The 19,420-nt window shown below is 33.2% G+C and overlaps 3 protein-coding genes across 5 annotated transcripts; all 3 read right to left on the reverse strand.

Moving 5' to 3' along the window:
- Positions 1-1,402: 1,402 nt before the first annotated feature.
- Positions 1,403-3,112, reverse strand: LOC124439346 (guanine nucleotide-binding protein G(I)/G(S)/G(O) subunit gamma-7-like). Its single transcript, XM_046989571.1, has 2 exons — positions 2,894-3,112; positions 1,403-1,680 (listed from the first exon to the last, which is right to left on the reverse strand). Exons 1-2 carry the CDS (start codon positions 2,998-3,000, stop codon positions 1,572-1,574), a joined length of 216 nt encoding a protein of 71 aa, XP_046845527.1. The 5' UTR covers positions 3,001-3,112; the 3' UTR covers positions 1,403-1,571.
- A 1,590-nt stretch (positions 3,113-4,702) lies between these two features.
- On the reverse strand, positions 4,703-11,579 carry LOC124438282. 2 transcript variants are annotated; one of them, XM_046988336.1, is made up of 11 exons: positions 11,290-11,579; positions 10,709-10,800; positions 9,786-9,890; positions 9,080-9,491; positions 6,282-6,412; positions 6,102-6,197; positions 5,789-5,836; positions 5,640-5,698; positions 5,409-5,477; positions 5,245-5,335; positions 4,703-5,158 (listed from the first exon to the last, which is right to left on the reverse strand). In XM_046988336.1, the coding sequence occupies exons 3-11, from the start codon at positions 9,867-9,869 to the stop codon at positions 5,141-5,143; spliced, it is 1,008 nt and encodes a 335-aa protein (XP_046844292.1). In that variant the 5' UTR covers positions 9,870-9,890; positions 10,709-10,800; positions 11,290-11,579; the 3' UTR covers positions 4,703-5,140. The 2 variants fall into 2 exon arrangements, with proteins under 2 accessions (XP_046844292.1, XP_046844293.1); XM_046988337.1 differs by lacking the exons at positions 10,709-10,800; positions 11,290-11,579 and adding an exon at positions 9,983-10,005.
- Positions 11,580-11,994: 415 nt separating this feature from the next.
- LOC124438281 (two pore channel protein 2-like) lies at positions 11,995-19,417 on the reverse strand. Of its 2 annotated transcripts, XM_046988335.1 has the most exons (30): positions 19,305-19,417; positions 19,167-19,219; positions 18,595-18,671; positions 17,914-17,979; positions 17,713-17,830; positions 17,515-17,631; positions 17,375-17,443; positions 17,261-17,298; positions 17,112-17,184; positions 16,895-16,948; positions 16,692-16,803; positions 16,554-16,619; positions 16,024-16,088; positions 15,841-15,944; positions 15,608-15,686; positions 15,336-15,422; positions 15,147-15,266; positions 14,679-14,735; positions 14,523-14,564; positions 14,405-14,452; positions 13,804-13,842; positions 13,661-13,719; positions 13,493-13,583; positions 13,351-13,422; positions 13,132-13,217; positions 13,002-13,062; positions 12,851-12,933; positions 12,708-12,789; positions 12,451-12,534; positions 11,995-12,309 (listed from the first exon to the last, which is right to left on the reverse strand). In XM_046988335.1, exons 1-30 carry the CDS (start codon positions 19,396-19,398, stop codon positions 12,142-12,144), a joined length of 2,364 nt encoding a protein of 787 aa, XP_046844291.1. In that variant the 5' UTR covers positions 19,399-19,417; the 3' UTR covers positions 11,995-12,141. The 2 variants fall into 2 exon arrangements, 1 of the variants encoding a protein (XP_046844291.1); XR_006946030.1 differs by lacking the exon at positions 11,995-12,309 and having other exon boundaries at positions 12,497-12,534; positions 13,128-13,217; positions 19,305-19,398.
- Positions 19,418-19,420: the final 3 nt, after the last annotated feature.

The raw sequence follows: 19,420 nt of genomic DNA on the forward strand, positions 1-19,420 counted from the left end.
AGTGAAAAACATCTGAGCTCAACCAACCAAAAAAATCAATCAGTCAAAGAGAATTTGAAAAATTTTTTGAAAAAAAAAAAATAAAAAATGTTTTTCTAGTTTCCACTGGCCTATGCAAACGTCTGAGACGATTGAGAAGGTTGCACTTGCTCGAGAGTTCTTACAAACGTCTCAGAGGTTTGCATAAGCCAGTGGGAACTTACAAGTCCAAAATGAGCTTTTCAATGTATCCAAAGACCAAACTCTTTTTCCTTGACAATAGTTCACTTTTTAAAGAAAACACATAAAAAATGTAAAAATAGAAACCAAAAATGTCAAATGCGTTTACTTGCATCATACCCTATTGGCAAAAATTAGAGAAACATAGCCAATAATAAGTCTTTATATGTATTTATTGTGCTAAACAAAAATTCACATTTCATTTTCTACCTGTGAATGAACGTGAACTAATCCTTCTACAATCTCAGTGTAGCAGGCATTTAAGTAAAGAACATATAAGGCTGGAACAACATAACTTCAATTTTATAAACTTTGTAGTAAAAACATTCACAAAATATATACCATCACGCTTCAATTATTGACTTAAAAACAACATACTGACCAGGATACATTCTGTGCACTAAAGTGCGAAGATATCCAGTGTAACACAGCTTGGCGTAACGGCGTACAAATATTTGACTGGCGTAAAAATGAGTAGTTTTAAATTACAAACTTTAGTAAAGTTTAGACCATTAAGTCAACTCCTTGTTAAGGTATAGATTTTTGCAATAGCTTATGTCAGGAGGGTCAGGTCAATGGTGTACAAATTACATTCAATGATTACACTGAATGCACTCTGACTGAACACTTAATAATAAACAATATTAGGTTGCTTACCGGTGTCAGGAATGTTTCATTTTCTGGCAATACTTCAGCATCCGCATACGACAAAAGTTTGCAGCATGTTTTATAAATAAAATTGTTCGTGATTGGAATAATAGCATTGATATTTTTTTTTTTCGCAATCGTGGTTGTCAAAATCAGGGGTGGGTGGGCAAAAGCCTGCGTCTTCCGCTAACTTTGACAAAATCCGCAATGTTTTTTAACCACAGGCCGCGCCCATTTATAGAAATTAGGTTGACAATGTTCCCCCTCCAGTGGTTCCCTCAAGGTCTTATGTAATCAATGTATATAACTCAATGTTCGACACTCAACTCTACTGACTCTACTCGAGAATATTCACATCCTGTGAATTACTGCACCAACAAACAAAACTAATCTCAAAATAACTGTTTTGTATATATGACCAATTTGATCATTAGACCACATATAACAAAAGTATTTCTAAGTTCTAACAAGTAACAAATAAAAATACATTGAACCTAATGATCATGCACATGAAGCATAGAAAGTATCACACAACTTCATTTTGCTATGTGATTAAACCAAACCCATTTACAAATGACTAATTATACAGGAACAATTAATAAATGGCTATCAGTATTTTATAGCATACTTTTTCCACAAACAATGAGCAACAAATAAAAACCTAAAGGAATGCTTATATCCAACAAGTTCAGTCATTGATAAAGTTATAGCATTACACAAGGCCGGCTGCGATCTCTGAATGGATTCTCATTCATAGGAATCTTCATAACCAATGGATCACTTGTCATGTTGCTTTCACAATATTGAATGATGCTGTTGACAAAACAAAATAAATAGTCAGTTAACTAATGACCATTTGATCATAAGTCTTAGAAAAGTTTCAGAGTACAGGTTTGAGAGTTGACAGTAAAAGTTAAGAGAAGCAAATACCTCTAGAATGTTATATTTAAAGTATAATTTAAGGTTGAATCAACAACTGCACAAGATAAAAGAAGAGGACAAACTATTACACTACCATCTTACCATCTGATTGTATATCACACACAATAGCGGATTCAGGGTTAGGCAAAATAAATTATAACTGCCAATTTCAAATCTAATATACCTTTATATAAAAGTAACTGGTTATGAGTTTCTAAAGAATAAAGACTAACCAATCTGTAAATTGAAGTAATTTATTTTGCCTTTAGCTGAATCTGCCACTCATACATACGGCAAAGTACATAAGATTAGAAAACAATATCTTCAGAGTAGCTCAAACTGTTAAACTTCTCTATCTTAAGTTAATTTTCATTGGTTGGATGACAAGTTGTAAGGAAAGCTGGTTGGTTAAATGTTTGAAAATTGTTGACATAATACTTCTTTTGACATGTTATATATCACTTTTACATGCCAGATCCAAAACATTGCCTACATTTTTAACGACTATTAATAATATAAAATCAAAACGAATGAAAAGTATTACGAAAAGAACAAAGTGCATTTTCCAAAAAGCAAAAATTTCAAGACAATACTTTTATTCGTAGGAGAAATGATAAAACATTATCAATTAAGACCAGCATGACTCAATTTCGTTCATCTGCCATTAATGTAATTGTTGAAGTTGATGTGAAAACTAATGGATGATTTGCTAAACGGGTTTTACATTACAATTCTTTAACTAATTGATTAGATTCCAATAGAACATTCGTTTGATTTGAACGCTACACAGGTTAACGTGTCTATTTACAGTCATCTTGTCCGAAAACGATTGCTACATAAACTAAAACATAGCTGTGCAAATATATGTTGTTTCCACAATAGGAAGTCATTTCATGTCGCAAATATCATTCATCGAGCTTAATCAGACAAATTTCGCACGCAATGTCACAAATAATATAAAAAGTTAATAACACGTCAAAACAAATGGTACAATAACAATGACATTCTAGCTAAATATTAACTGATCTCAAAGGAGCACAATGCTACACACAATATTCACAAATATTTTCAACATTAAGCATGCCTAAACTGAGATGCAACTTACTCGTTTGATACTTGAGAAACTTTCATTCGGCGTATTTTAACTTCTCTGCGCAGTTGCGCAACTTCTTGTTGCAATTCTGGTAAATCTGAATGTCTGTGATGAAACATTTTCACTTTTTCTCCAGCTTTACCGTCTCTTTATTTTGCTATTCGTAATTTTTAATCAACAGTATAGATGTTAGACCATATATATTTGTGAAATGTGAGGCTGGCCGAAGAACCGAAGTGGGACTGAGGATAGCATTTTGTTTCACACCATTGCAGGCATAAACACCCGCTGATTACCAGGCACGAACGAAGAATGGACACGACACGACGATCGATATTGCACGACTTATGTAAAGCCATTTTATCCCGGAAACTTGAGTATGGATTTGACTCACTTGAAAAAGTCATCACTTTATACTTCATAGTGATAGGACACAGGAAACGACATTAGAGAAACCATTTATAGGAGGCAGGTTCATAGCAGCATTGTCACATAAAAAAAGACCGAACACGAGCAAGACACTTGAAAAACATTTTATGTGGATGTAAGTCAATGGTTTCATATGCAGTAGCGAAAAGTTACAATTTATCTGCAGAGTCAATGTGCGATACATATCGAAAATCGTTATTTCATCAAATTTCAGGTGGCAAGGCAAAAATAGCTAAAAATGCGCAGACAATTGATCAGCAGTCATTTATCCATAACTTTTATAAAATGGTGAAAAATGCAAGGGCAAACATAAAATTCCTCCCCCAAAAATTATAAATCTTGCTTGTTTCTTCTTATAGCAGGCGTTAGCCGTTTGCTTGTGAGAATATTTAACTGTTTGCAAGAATACCCCCCTCAAAATCCTATCTACCATTGTTCTCAACAATTGAAAAAATTAATGCCAAAGTTTCAGCTTTAAAATAGTGGTAAACAGTGGTTTCTTCTTCGGCGACTACTCTTCATCTTTACAGAAATTCACGTTGATCGTTCAGGTAAAAACAAGCAAGTCAGTAGCTACAATGGTGTTCAGTAGAAGATTTGAAACAGTGATTTTTTGTCATTTTAAGATAGACACTAAAAAATGCAACTAGAAAATCTACACATAATTCACACAGTAATGAAAATCAAACAAAATTCAAAACACTAGATAAAGCTATTAGACTAATACTGAAATACAGGGTTGGTAAAAGGGCGAATACTGTAATTTTAATAAACAACTTTTCCAGAATGAATATAAATATTTTGTGAACAAGCCGAAATAAGTGTCCCCTTTCCCCTAGAAAATAAGAATCTTTTGAAGAACTTGTTTAAATATAGTGATAAACTCCATTTATATAAGAACCTGTTTAGACTAACTTGAAAAACTTATTTTCTTACGTACGGCGATTTTCTGTACGACAGCCAAACATAGCTATAGCTATAGTCATCCGAGAGCTTATACTCAAACACTTTTCAAAAAATTCACGTTTGTGCATTAATGTCAATGTTAAATAGCTGTTTGCAACATAAAAAATATATTTTAACAATCTTCAAGCCATGCAAATCTGAACATAAGAATTTTTCTTTGGGTGCAATGAAAAACGATATATACACAAGATTTGACATAAACATTGCCAAGCAGAAAATGAAGATTTTTACATTCATATAGAGCACGATTTGGTAAATCCTCTCAAATATACATTTACATAAGGTTGTTCAGCAGTCGACATTAGAAAAAGTGGTCATTCCACATATGAAACCAAATTTAAGAAAAGTCGTACACTTTGACCGTTGTAAAATTACAGTTGGCAAAGTTGGTCATCGCCAAAGACAACAACATAGCACAGACCAAAATAAAATTATAAAGACAAACATTTCTATTCAATCAAAGAAACAAAATAAGCGAAATTTCATAAATATCTACATTCTCTTCGTCCAAAATTTAAATTCTACCTTCATATATCAACAAATAAAAACCATCACTGTTCATTTTAAATAATAAAGATGGATAAGATATTTGTAAACGGTGTACAGGACGAGCGAAGTGTACACTTTGCCTATTTTATTTCAATGCAATATTGTGAGCTCTCACTTTAGCGTTAAAATTAACATTCAGACTTATTTTATTTACAAATAATGTCCATCCTTTTAAGAAGTAGAAAAATATTCAATTGAATTTTTGTCAAGTGATTTATAATCAACTTCATTTTATTTTACTCCGTCTTCTTTCGGATATCTTCTCACAGGATTTGCCATTTTTAGAAAAACGTTCCCAAAATTTTCTTATTCGGACTAACTAGATTTCTCCTCCTGTGAATTACATACAACACTTGGTCGTTCTCATATAAAAAATTTTGAGCATGAAAAACACACAAATTATTCATTAAGATAGCTACCTCAGTTTGTGTAGACATGCAGGCAGTTAGCGTTGTCGAAACTTTCGATGCAACAATCGATTGAAGTTTTTGTAACTGGCTGATCAACGCCCTAATACAATTCAGAGAATTTTAGCATTGATGTTAATGTCGAAAGATCGACATGATTTTAAGTCGTGTCATACCTGTTTGCCGTTTCCATATTATCCAGTTTTTTTCGCAAGTCACGATTTTCATTCGAGCACATTTCAACTCTGCAGAAAATAGAAAATGACTAGCTAAGTTTCCTTCCATTTATAATATTCCTTTAGTTTTTAACGGTCGCTAGCACTTTCAAAGTCACAGCTCGCAAGCAGAGCAGATTGATGACTTCATGAAAAGAAATGAAGTTCAACTAAATGCAAGCATTCTGTAACCTTTTTTCCAAGTGCTCCATATACTCTTTTTTCTTACGACGGCTTTCTTGGGCTGAAATCTGCAAAACGATGCCATGTAACATTTAGCAAGGAAGATTTCGTTGTTGCATAATTTGGCTGCACGAACTTTGCCTGTTGCTAAATCTTACCTTGTTTTTTATTTTCCGGCGAACTTTTTTCAACGCTCTTTCCTCCGACTATAATGTAAGACTCAATGTAAATACAGTAAAAATCCAATATCCACAAACTTTCGCATTATAATCCATTTTTAAGATCAAGGTAGTAGATCAAATTTTTAGATTGACCTTCCACCTTGAAAACTGCTGATTGATGTATTCATGCAGTTAAAGCATGCGCAGACAAGAAAGATGCTTTGTATTTTAAATATTTTTTATTGAGTAATCGATGTTTGCTTAATTGCGGTAAAATCTATTCTTGGCCATTGGCAATAACTTTGGTTACCTTGGTAAGAGGATAACCTGCAGGGATTGGCAAGCCTTCAGTAATTAAAGTTCGTTTTTCCTCGTCAGATAAAAAGAAAGGCCGTCGATTGTCAGTCTAAAAACAATATTTTAAGATTTTTACATAAAAGGCACTGTACAAAGATCATTCACAATGCTCATTATAAATAAGAAGAATTACCTGTTCATTTGGAGACCTAACTTCATTTGCCCCTTGATTTAATATCTCGTTATCGCATGATGCCATTATTAAACACCTTGATGGAGTAGTTGGAGTTTCTGACGTAGGCGAATGGGCAACAGAATCATAACCTACACACATTACATGCAAAACACCAAGATTAGAGAAGATACCTAACTAGAGTAGATGGCAACATAACATTGAAAACACTGCATGAAGCTTCGAGAAGATAGTATTCTTAATACGGCAAGGCAGGAGGGAAGTATAATCATTGCATCACAAAACAAGAGCCATTAAATTTGCGTGACACTTAATTAACAAACAAGGTCAAGCAGTAATATTGGCTTCAGAGTTACCCGACCAAGCCCAAGATAATTGTCTCTGAAACTGAATGGCTTCATATATAATTGTATGCAAAAATAGATGAAATAATGAAACATTACGTACAAATCCATGGGAATAACGAAGATAACGCACAAAAACAGCTTGGCCTTTAACGGTTGATGTAATTTTAACAATAAACAATTTTTGCATATAGAGTTTGTAAAATCATTATGTTTGACAGACAAAACGAGCTCTTAACATCAAATGCTTCACAATTTCAATCATATACTCATCACTTAACTATTTTCTTCAAGTCAAACACCAGCCACTATTTTTAAAGACAAATTACTGTTTACATTCTTGGCAAGTATTTTCCTGCCCTCGACAATAATTTCGTGGTCTTTAATGCAAATGATTAGCAGATAAGAGTTCTTTGATGAATTGAAAGGCTATTGAATGCTTTATTGGCAAACATTTAAAACAATTTACACTGAAGCGTCTAGGTCATCTTTCGCTTTGAGTTTTGAATTTGAACACAAAATGCAAACTTTAAGAGCTTATATGTTAAAAAACACAAAGAGAATTTCATTTATATGTGAAAGTTAATGTTCATTTATAAAATGAAACGAAAATCCATTAAAGCAAAAGTTTCTTAATTTGAATGTTTTCTATCGACGCACATTCCTGTCAGGATACCCGCAGTTTAACCTATGGTTGAACAATTCACACATTGAGTATATTATATTATTAGTAACGTTTGAATTTGCATACTGGTTGTATACAGGATGTTGACAATTATAGAAATACGTCAGGAAAACGTAAGCGACGGGCGGATCATATTTTGAACATAAGTGAAACTGAAAGAATTCAATTATATTTGAAAAAACCAAAATCAAAAACTATCCAGCATGCCTAGCGACAACATCCCACATGTACACAGTAACTTGTAGGGTTAATCTTGTACAAGAACGTTCCAGCCAACTCAGTTCTGCACTCTTCTGTAGAGTCAAAATATTACTGTAGCCAAGCAACGCAATGTTTTTTCAAAGCTTATTTGCAATAAATTTCTAATTAAGGTTTTGAATTGTTTAAATTGCACGCGAATATTAGAAAGAACAAACTATAAACATGAAAAAAGTAAATGGCAACTTGCTTTTAAATTTGAAATATAAACAATTGTCCTTGAGTTGCTGCAAAAAGCAACTTAGCTATCTTCACTGTTACTGGACCGACGATGTTAAACGTAACGTCATGATGTTTTTATCTTACACGAAAGCAAACCATGCAGACAAACCTAACCGAGAATTGTAAATTGCGCGTAAAAAACAATTCAATAGTTTTTCATTTAAATTGACGAGATATCGTGAGTACGTTTTTATCCAATCTTAACCGAGATTGCAAAAACAACAACGATAAAAATACACAATAATCGTCAAGTTTCAGTACAGTACAGAGTGCAGCATAAATTAAGGAGAAACAAGCCAATATAGATAGAGCAAAGTTCAGGGAAGGGCGACAACTATTGTTTTATTCCGATACAACACTTCTTCAATAATTCACCGATTTTCCATAACAAATATTTTTCCTGAATCTATTATAATTGCCGATTATATAATTCACTGCTTCGCCAAAAATTTAATTTTTCTGTTTAGATTGCATTGACTATTCGTGAATGAAGTGAACTACGACAGTAACGTTGATTCAACAGCCCTATGCAATATTTCAATACCGCTCTAAAATGTCTTACAATACTACAAAATTAAAATGGTTCAATATTGAATGTTGAATCACAAATTGCAAAGTTTCTTGGGTTTTTTTTTAAAGAAAAAAGAGTTGATTATTCAACAACTTAAGTCGAGAAAGGAACATTTTGTTGAAAGGTTAGATGTAGCAAAACATTGTAAAGGACTAAAGCTTGGTACGTTAGTTTTTTGAATAATTTGGCAAAAGGCTTTGTAATATAAAAAATTAACGTAGCTTTTTTAAATCCATATAAAACTTTTGCAGGAACAACAGAACAACTACCTAACTGATAAACTACAATCCAACCAAGTTGAACTGTAATTTCACCATTACCATTATAAACAATTTTCAAATACATCGACATTTAAATTTCTAATCAGTGAAGAATATTAAATTGCAGAACGCTTCGTTGCACTTCTCATTCACAAGGCATTGCGAATTTTTACAAATGCTTTCTTTCTGTCTGGTAAAATCTATCGTAAATGATGAATGCAGCTTCAAAAATAAACAGATTGCAAAAACCATCAACGTTACATGAAGTACATCAGTTCACTTGATGGACTTACATAAATACATAGAATAGGTAAACGAAATCATTTCGTAGAACTAATTTGCATAAGCATAAAGAAAACTTAGTAAGAACAGAACAATATAAACGATATCTATTTGACAATAATTATGTAAGGAATTTATAGTAGCTGAGGCCTACTATAGTAAACTAAAACACATACCTGACTCGCTGTCACGATCACTAAGTCCAAGCGCGTCCTCTTCACTGCATTTCATGAGATAATCCGCGTTCCTTTCCGTTTTAATATTTTCAGTCTTGAATTCGATCAAAGCGTCTGTAGTATTTAAACCTTGCGAATAGAAATTTTCTTGGGAGTAAAACGATTTCACGTCGATCTCTAACTCGCTATTATCTAAATCTGGTCCGTGATCCAATTCTGAGGAAGATGTTTCATGGTAAATGCTATAATGATTATTTCGTTGTTGGAGATCAAAACCATTGGAACGTTCTTCGCTCGGATCTAGGTTTGAATAATCCGATAAACTTCCCAATGTCGATGGCATTGTACGGTCGTCTACCAAACCGGAGAACCAATCTATTGACTGTGTTTCAAACACCTCAGCTCCATAGGGCTGTGGACGAAAAAATAACTTAGACTTGAAATAAATGAAATACATGATCAATACAACAATTGCCGCCTCGTATGTACAGGAAAACATTAGCAATGAACACTGGTTCAGAGAATCACATTTCACAACACACATCCTTTCTTCATTCATAACTTTACCACTTGAAGCAAGACAAAACCTTGCAAAGGTTAAATTATCCAAGAGTAGTTCATCCATATTATTAAGGCGATTATAATGGCATCTTTCAAATACTAAATGTGATCAGAATTGTATTGCTTGAATTAGAGCAATACTTACCATAAATTGGTCCAAGTATGTGTTGTCATTTGAAAAATCATCCAGATTTTCACGCTTCACAATTGTCGTATCAAAAACCTCCATCAAGGACTGCCTACGCTACTTCTGAAACGAAATGCAACAAATACTTTTAATGCTAAACACTTACTCCAAACAACTTCAACCAACAAAGGTTATGTTCTTTTAAACCACTGGACCTTTCATAAGATAAGATCCGGCCAATCAGAATGCACAGCGAGATAATGGACTTTGTAAGGAACGTCTTCAAACAAAATACAAATCTTTCGCCCATTTGCACCTCAAACGTTGCCATAAGAGATATATGTAACGTTTAAAGTATTTCATAGAATATGCTATTTGTTTATATAAATATACAGCAAAGTGTTGCCTTTTTAACCAATAATGTTTTTCTAATGGTAATGAGTTGGTTTTATTGATCACGGACGCCATGAAACCGACTCTTTCGCTAAAGGTTTCCTAGTAACCATCTATTGTGAAAGAATTAATCAAAGCACTTTGGTACAAAAATATGAATTTCTACAAATCTTTTGAATTTGGTTAATTTCTTGTTGTATAAAAACTTAAACGAATGGAGAGATTGATATTGTCGATTGAAAACGTTGGTAACTAACGCTTTCGCTATAAAGTGTTAAATACGGCTCATGTCAGAAATAAGTTGAAAATACGATATATATGTTTTAAAGTGCCAAACATTGCTGGCATATTAAAGAATTGTTTGTAATTTTCAAGTGTTTTGGCAAACAATCACTACAGGCATTAAATATAGGATACGATCACCCGGCCAACTATCTATCATTGAATAGAAAAGTTGAAAGTCACAAAATGCAAGTCGATTTATCAACTTTTAAGACAAAATGAATATTCAATGACTTCAAATTGTACGCACTTCTAACATCACTTACAGTTTGAGAGGAAGACGATTAAAATAAATAGATGGGCAATCATTGATCAATGCTTGTCTTCTTCTCCAATCAACCAGTGAAAAAAATTTTTTCTGAAAGTAAAAGAAAGCACTCACAATGAGCAAAATTTTCTTTCAAAGATTGCTTCCATAGGAAGACAATATTTGACTAGTGACATACACAGGTACGTTTGAATGAAATAAATTATCAATGTTTAAGAAGGAGCAGAAGTGAGTTAAGCTTATGACTCTTCGATAAATCTCACTAAGTTTTATCGTAAATGATGTAAAGCATATTGTAGAAGTTTGAAATTTTTTAAGATACATTGATTACAATCTTCTTGAATCGGAAAGTAGATAATGTTAACGTTGCTAAATATGATTTGAGGATGATCTTATGACAAATAGAACCATGTATAAGCGACCAATAAAATAATTACCTATTGCTATCTGGGTGTACGATAATGGATATTTAAATGTTTCATCCATCGAGCACGTGAAAAATGAATGATAACAAATTAAAAACAAACGAAGAACGTGAGCATAATAACAGTCTGACTTTGTGACTTGCTTATTCATTACCTTGTCCGCTGTCTGGTGGTTGGTGGTTTTGCCGCTAAAGTGGGCGATTATTATTGCTGATTTGTCTTCTGTCTGGTGCCTTCTCTGCTAGCGTGGGGACATGAAGTGGTAGATAAAGCAGTTGTTTTATCGTGGGAATGGAATTCATGACATCTAAGCTAACGTTGGTGACAATAAATAAAATTGTAGCAACCAAAATGTGAATTTGTATTCCCTGTCGGAAAAACAGTTATGCAAAGTCTTTCAATGAATATTTGAATGACGAATAGCTATAATTAAAAAATAAGCAAAAATGTTATAATTTCAGGTCTTGTTGATTAGGGGAAAAGATTTTCAAAATCACGTATTGATAGATAATATCTCAGGACAAACATAATAATTTTTCATTACCACGAGTCATTACCACGTTTGGTAACACATACATCTTTATACATAGTAAAACACCAACAAAAGCACGTTTGCAACCACCTTGACACAATGGGATAAGATTGCGCATGTTCAATCATAAAAAACGTTTGTTCTTACATAACGCCTGGGATCAATGTGAAATTTACGAAGGACGCACGTTTGGACGTCGCCTTAACCACTTAAAGCAAAATTTCAAAATAAGTACCACGCTGATAGAAACGCAAAACTATGCAAAACGTTGACAAAAACCTAGAGAATCATATTTCTGCTATGGTTCTGATGATAGAAACTCTTCAATAATGGTAGGTAAAATTTTCGATAGTCTTTTTCGTATAAATTAGTTTACAATGATCACTATAAAAACATTTCTAAATTACAATAAAAAGAAAAAAGTTTCCTTGTCGACAACAAAAGAAGTTTGAACAATAACAGACAAAGTGCGCGTCATACGTCATAATCAGAGGTGGACTGGGATTGACCGCCTGACGGATGAGATCGAAATGTAAAACCGTGATAAACGAGTTCTCTAATGACGTCATCTTCAGTAGGTTCGTTCAAAGCTTCTGAGAACATTTCATGAACACGAAATGATTTTCTTTCAATCATAAATGACTAAAAATATAAACGTCATTTTCCAAGTGAAATACCAAAAAACTAAATATTAAGACTGACATTAAAATAGGACAGAAATAATCTTGTAAATGATTGAAACAAGTGCGTAGAAAATCATGACAAGTATTTTTAGTAGCTGACCTGCGTCAATGTTCTGGATTCTTCTTCACTTAAACGATTTTCATTATTTTGCTTCTGTCTTTCTTCCCAACGGTCAATGAAGACCTAAAAAAATTACAGAAATATCCTCACTTTCATTCATGATAACATATCACATCTTCCATTCACAACTTATATCCGGTCCTATCCTTATTGTACACAATTCATACACAATAACTTATTCCAAAAACACGAACAAAAAAATAGACAGATCAGATTGATACTAATAACATACTTACATCAAGTAGTAACGCAACAAATAAATTGACGCATATCACGACTGAGATTAGGTACCATGTCACAAAATATAGTTGTGACCATCTACAAAATAAACTTAAAAATATCTTGCATCACATGGGAAGATTAAAAACAAGATTTTTACCTGTTTGTGTAGCGCATATAGGCATGTAAGAAAACATGCCAATTGTTGACAACCATCGCATCCCAAAGCACAACAAGAGAGGCCTAGTGGTGTTGAGTTCAAAATATTAACAAAGAGAAATACAGGGATTATTATCTGTCAAATATTTTACCCCGAAATCATTGAAGTTATTTGCCCAATACTCTAGTTGTTCGTACGTACCACAAGTAAAACTGTAGGATAAGATTTAAAATAATCAATACGATGAACATATTATACTGGACATTATAGATATTACCAACTTTGTAGTGCTGTTACCAGACACGAGTGGTTGGATTTCATTTTCAAATATCATCATACCAAAGATAGCATATGAGTAATACACAGCCTAAATATGTAATTCATGTCGTTTAGTGGCTGCTAATGTTGAGTTCTATTTTAGCATCTTGTCTATATTGCTTGCTAGTCGTCGCATACAAGGTAAATTACGGTTTAATAACATGAAGTAATTGACAACCAACCACGATCACTCCACCAAACGGTTTCAGATTTCTCAAGAGATATGCCAATGAACTTGCAATAACTGATAAGGACTTTGAAACGAGAAAAAATAAGTTGATAAAGTGAGCTCAAATGAAGAATCATAATAACGGTTATAGCCACCTTCACGTTAAACAAAACCCTCACAAGTCGAAATATTATTAGAATGTTAACGAGCTTTAGTATATTCCACGACGCCGTTCTACTGCCATGTCTATGAAATATTTAAAACAGTTTATGAAATTTGATGTCCATTACATGATTACATTAACAAGATGTAATAAATCTTACCTTGATTGACTTGTATTGAACAGCAAACCGTACAAAGAAATATCAACAATTTGTGCAATCTATGAAGAAAAAATCGCGATCCGAAAGTCAACTGCACATCTTCTTTCTTCATTTTTCTTCAATATTGAAAAGGGAGGACTTACCACCAAAGTAAATGTTATAATCATATCGAATTTGTTTTGCTGCAGCAAGAAAATACAATATTTTTTATTAGATATCACGTTAAAAACAGACAATGAACTGTCAAGCTATTTAACTTCTATATCTCGAATAACCCTTTTTGGTCTGGCGTTCTATTGCTAAGTTAAACAATCGGTGAGATTAATTTGGTTTTATATAGAACAAACATCAATAAAAATAACACAGAACTAACGGGCAATCGTAAACAAGGTCATGTACTACCCCCTTAAGGCTACCTTTGACGTCACGGGCAATCGTAAATAAGGTCATGTACTACCCCTCTAAGGCTACCTTTGACGTCACGGGCAATCGTAAATAAGGCCATGTACTACCCCTCTAAGGCTACCTTTGACGTCACGGGCAATCGTAAATAAGGTCATGTACTACCCTCTAAGGCTACCTTTGACGTCACGGGCAATCGTAAATAAGGTCATGTACTACCCCTCTAAGGCTACCTTTAACGTCACGGGCAATCGTAAGTAAGGTCATGTACTACCCCTTGAGGCTATCTTTGACGTCACAGGCGATCGTAAATAAGGTCATGTACTACCCCCTTAAGGCTACCTTTGACGTCACGTATCTTTGCCATCCAAATGCCCAGATCTTCAAACACTAGAAAAGAAGTGAAAATATTGTTTTAAACAAAGTCTGACAATCGGTTCTTTGATGTTGTTGTTTATACCTGCTCCACGGCGTAATAAACTATGAAACACAAATCGCAGACCTATATTAAAAAATTGTTGGTCGATTATAGATTGGTTCTTTGCCTTTTTGATGCAATCCAAAGTCATAAAAATCGACATGTGTGGCTTTAGGAAGCGTAGGAGCCTTTACTTACAGAAAGATAGGAATGTGAAGAAAAGGAATTTGATCCAAAATTTCGCGACAGTTCCACCTTCAATGAAACAAGATGAAGAGCTTCTTTACAAATTCACAAGTGTCAAGCAAACACTAAAGATGGTTTGAGAACCAGTGAACTCATATAAACACTGGAGTTAGTTTGGCAACCAATGAACTCATATAAACACTGGAGTTAGTTTGGCAACCAATGAACTCATATAAACACTGGAGTTAGTTTGAACTCATATAAACACTGGAGTTAGTTTGGCAACCAATGAACTCATATAAACACTGGAGTTAGTTTGGCAATCAATGAACTCATATAAACACTGGAGTTAGTTTGGCAACCAGTAAACTCATATAAACACTGGAGTTAGTTTGGCAACCAGTAAACTCATATAAACACTGGAGTTATTATGAGAACCTTTGAACTCAAATAGACACTGGAGTGATTGTGGAAACATACCCCTATAATTATCACATTAGCAATAACGACTAAAAGACCAAAATAATTGAAGTAGTTACAAATAGCGATCTTCTGTAGAGTACGAAGATATTTATTGCTACAACGACTTAAAGGAGGATGCTGAAAAAGAAAAATAGATATCAAAATATTTTCTAAAGTGATAAAATATGAAGGACGTCAATATATCACCTGAACTTTTTTCTGTCTTGAAACAGAATCAAATAAGTCTTGAAATTGTTTCACATTCAATCGACCAAGACGGTTCCGATCTAACGTCTAATTAAATGAATGATTCTTCGATATAATTGTAACACGATTTCTAATTTGATCCTAAATAGTGAGAATATTGCTACTAAGACGAAACGGTTGTCATTACATTCTTCGCACCAGGAAAATTATTGGTTGAAATTTAAGATAATCAAAAGCAACGAAGAGTTGAGACAAAAAGCTTAAATACTCACATCCCATATAATGTCGATATTTTTACGACCAAAATCAACTTTTTGAATTAAACGTCGAGTTAATGACGTCGATACGGTGCTGTAAATATGATACATCAGATCACTTTTGGTGATTCTGAGAAAACTATTTTGATTTCTTACGTTTTTGTAACCTCTATGTTTCTTGATCATTAGTAATCCCCCCCTTTCCTCACAACACCATTAAAACTATCCATAAAAATCCCATGTTGAACCTGTCATCTGATGGATTGCTGCTGTCAAAAGATCTTTCCCTCAATACTTCAAATGCAGCTCGCAAACCAGTTCGTAGACGAAAATAACTTGACTGCAGCGAGTTCTATAAACGAAATACAATTACTAAAGAATTGCAGTTGATAGTGGAGTATAGAGCAGGTTAATGCAGGATAATTAGGTACCTTAAGATAGCCTTGAAACTGAGAATAAACGACGGCAAGAAGAAGATTCATGAAGCAATACAAACCTGAATTGTAAAATCACAGTATTATACAAAGTTTAGTGGGTATAACGAGAACGCGAGAGAAAAAACGACTTTGTTTTCTCAAGATGAATATCTTCCTCATGGTGTAAAGGGAAAACAGTTGGGATTTAAAGATCATGAGGGGGAAAGGGTGCTCTAGTTTGGATTAGACTTCGAAGACGTCTGATCCACGAAATAGTCTGATCATCTACGACTTTGTTGCCGTAGCTTATCAAACTATTTTTGTTGAATGCCGTAGCTTTCCTTTTAGGATTGGGAGAACTTTGGATTTGTGCTCCATTAAAAACTAATCATGATTGCTTTTGCTTGATTGTTTGATAGATTAGTATTTTGTTAAGAAATTAACACCCTCCTTAGCCCCTAAATCCATCCCAGTTGGGATCATGTAGTTATTTTACTTCATAATGTAGTTATTATGTAAAACATTAAATTCTTTTTACAACTTACCAATAAAAGTAAAAATTATGAAATAAATAGCGTAAAATCTGTTTTCCTTGTATGCCGGCATCATCACTGAAAGATAATCAATAACTTTTACATCACCAGGTATTTAAGCATCTCAAATTCATATCTATGTAGTTTTACCATCAGGATTGTTAGCAGTAGTTAACAAAACAAGAAGTTTCATAAAACTTTCTTCAAAATCATGGCCAAAGTAATCCCTGCGATGGATATTTGATGTTGTACTTTCGTTCATCTAAATACATGAAAAAATTCTTCATAAACATTCTTTGTACCATCAAATGTAATATTTTACGAAAAATTCATAAATATTAGTCATTTTCTACCGATGAATAATTCCTTGTTGAGTTAGTACTGTCAACAACATTTGAATATACGACCTGTAATTGACAAAAACACTTTCTTTGAACATAAACTTAAAGACTGGCAAATGTTGATTAGCTTACAGGGTGTATCCGAAAGTAAACGACTTTCCGTATTTAGCTATATTACAACACGCAGGTTAGTTAGAACGACATTTTGCCGTAGTAAAGATAAAATTACCTCTGATTTTGAGAGAAGAAGCATTCCAAGTAAAGTAAATATGATGAGATGAAGGAAAAGAACAAGAAAGATGCTGGAACAAAAAAAATTGTACTTCGAGTGGCTAGATGTAGTAATTGAATAAGGTTTAGAAGGCGGCTTGAAAAAACCTTAAAATTTGAGGAACTGTCCTCCAAATAGCTCGAACCTTGAAAAAAGAAATTCAACAATCATCAAAAACATTGGAAAGATATTAATTCTCCTCATTTCACAACACAACGCACTGTTTTTTTCATTAATGACGAAGTTTGAAGGAGAAAATATGGACGTAATATACGACGGACACGATATTTCTTAAAAGAAAAAATAAATGATAGTTGATAGCAACTGAAGGATGTTGAGATAATTGAACATAATGCAATACCTCGCTACAACCAAAGTTTACGGTGATAATCCAATCAACAACAGAAACCATTAAAACAAAAAAATAACCCCAAAGCCATTTGCTTTTGTAAAAATGTTTCTTTCCAAACAACTTTACCTAGAAATAAGTAAATATGACCCTTACTCAATAAGATATAAAGGTATTTATAACTAAATATAAAATGTCCAGGACTGTTACCTTAAGAGTAAAATCAACAATGTAAAAAATTAAAAATAAAATTTCAATGGCTTCAGTTACGCCACAAGGAACATTAGTTCTTTTATTATTGAAACCTTTCCGAGGATCTGAAGACCATCTAAACAAGTGAAGAGAAAGAGAAAATTTCTGATCATTTATTGATTGAGTGTTTTCATGAGAAATTTTAAATGTTTGTCTTACGACAACGTTGATGGTGGCTCAATGAATGCCAAAGAAAGATGGAAAAATATCACAAAAGCAATGATCCTAAAGAATAGTAACAATGCTTTCATGATAAAGATAGATATTTCTGTGATACCATGAATAAATATGTTATCATAGAATAAATGGAATCCAACTATCATACAAGTCTAACTGATATGATCTCATGGAAAATCTATAAGATCAAATTATCATATACAGGTCTAAAAGACATGATATCATGGGGTAAATGGCATCAAGTTGTCATATGTACATGTCCAACTGTTAATTCCAAGAGATAAATGGGATCAAACTTTCATAAAGATCCAACTAACATGATCTCATGAAATCTAAAAGATCAAGTATCATATATAATTTATGGTATTATAGGATAAATGCCATTGAGCTGACATGATCCCATGAACTCTACTAGATCAAGTTATCAAATACAAGGCTAAAGGACATGATAACACAGGATCAGGTAAAAAATAACACATCTTAAAATGAAGTAATGATGTTAGGGTAACATGAAATTTTCATGAAATCAAGGTGCATAAATCATTTTTAATTCATACAACTTTGTGGGTTCCTCATAAATAATATCATTTTGAAAAAACCCTAAATATCCTACCTCAACCCTAATTAAAAGCTTATAGATGCATTTATAATACGAATACTTGCCATTGAAATGATCTTGAATAATAAACCTTGTAAAGCTTCAGAGATTTGACATCAATCTTGTGGTGAATTGACCGATACTTAAAATATTTTGCATATTTGTCATGACAAAAGAGTGATTTCCCAAACATACAATTAATAACATGCAGTGAAAATAATGAATTTCATATGTTCAGCCTCCTGGGTGGGGGTGGGTGGGTTGTTTTGAATTACAATTTAATGGGGATTATGATTAGGGGGGGGTAGAGAGACTGGGGGCTACATTTTTGTAACTTTGACAGCGCATACCATTGAGAAGTGCACAATGATATATGCAACACAAATATTTTAATAATATCTTTCTTTTAGTAAAAAACCCAATCCAGCAAAAGTATAGGTGCATTTAAAAAAACAAAAACCAAACACTTGACTTTTCTTTGAAATTTAGCCACAATGTAAGTGATTATTTTGATTTTCACATTCGAAAATTTGAAACAAATAAACGCTTGTGTCTTATTTAAAGAAGTAAAGCTTAATAAGCATTCGTATTTTGTTATGATTTAGCTATGAATCGAGGTTACACGGTATTACTGTACCTTGAATGCATCTTCAACGAACACAGCGGCCTGAAGTAAAGCTAGTTCATCATCTGCCAACAAAATTGACATCAATTATAAAAATATGCAATTAAAGATAAACAAGAAGAAAGTCGACTTAAGAGAACTTCAGATTACCATTTTCAATTTCGGGGTCTGTCTGTAATAGATTTTCTTCGTCATTTTCCTCAAAATCCTGAGTATTTGCGGACATCATTGACAGACACCACATACAACTTGGATTAGAGATCAGT

Source organism: Xenia sp. Carnegie-2017, unplaced genomic scaffold, assembly GCF_021976095.1.
Source record: "Xenia sp. Carnegie-2017 unplaced genomic scaffold, XeniaSp_v1 HiC_scaffold_19, whole genome shotgun sequence".
In the NCBI taxonomy this organism is placed as follows: Eukaryota; Metazoa; Cnidaria; class Anthozoa; order Malacalcyonacea; family Xeniidae; genus Xenia; species Xenia sp. Carnegie-2017.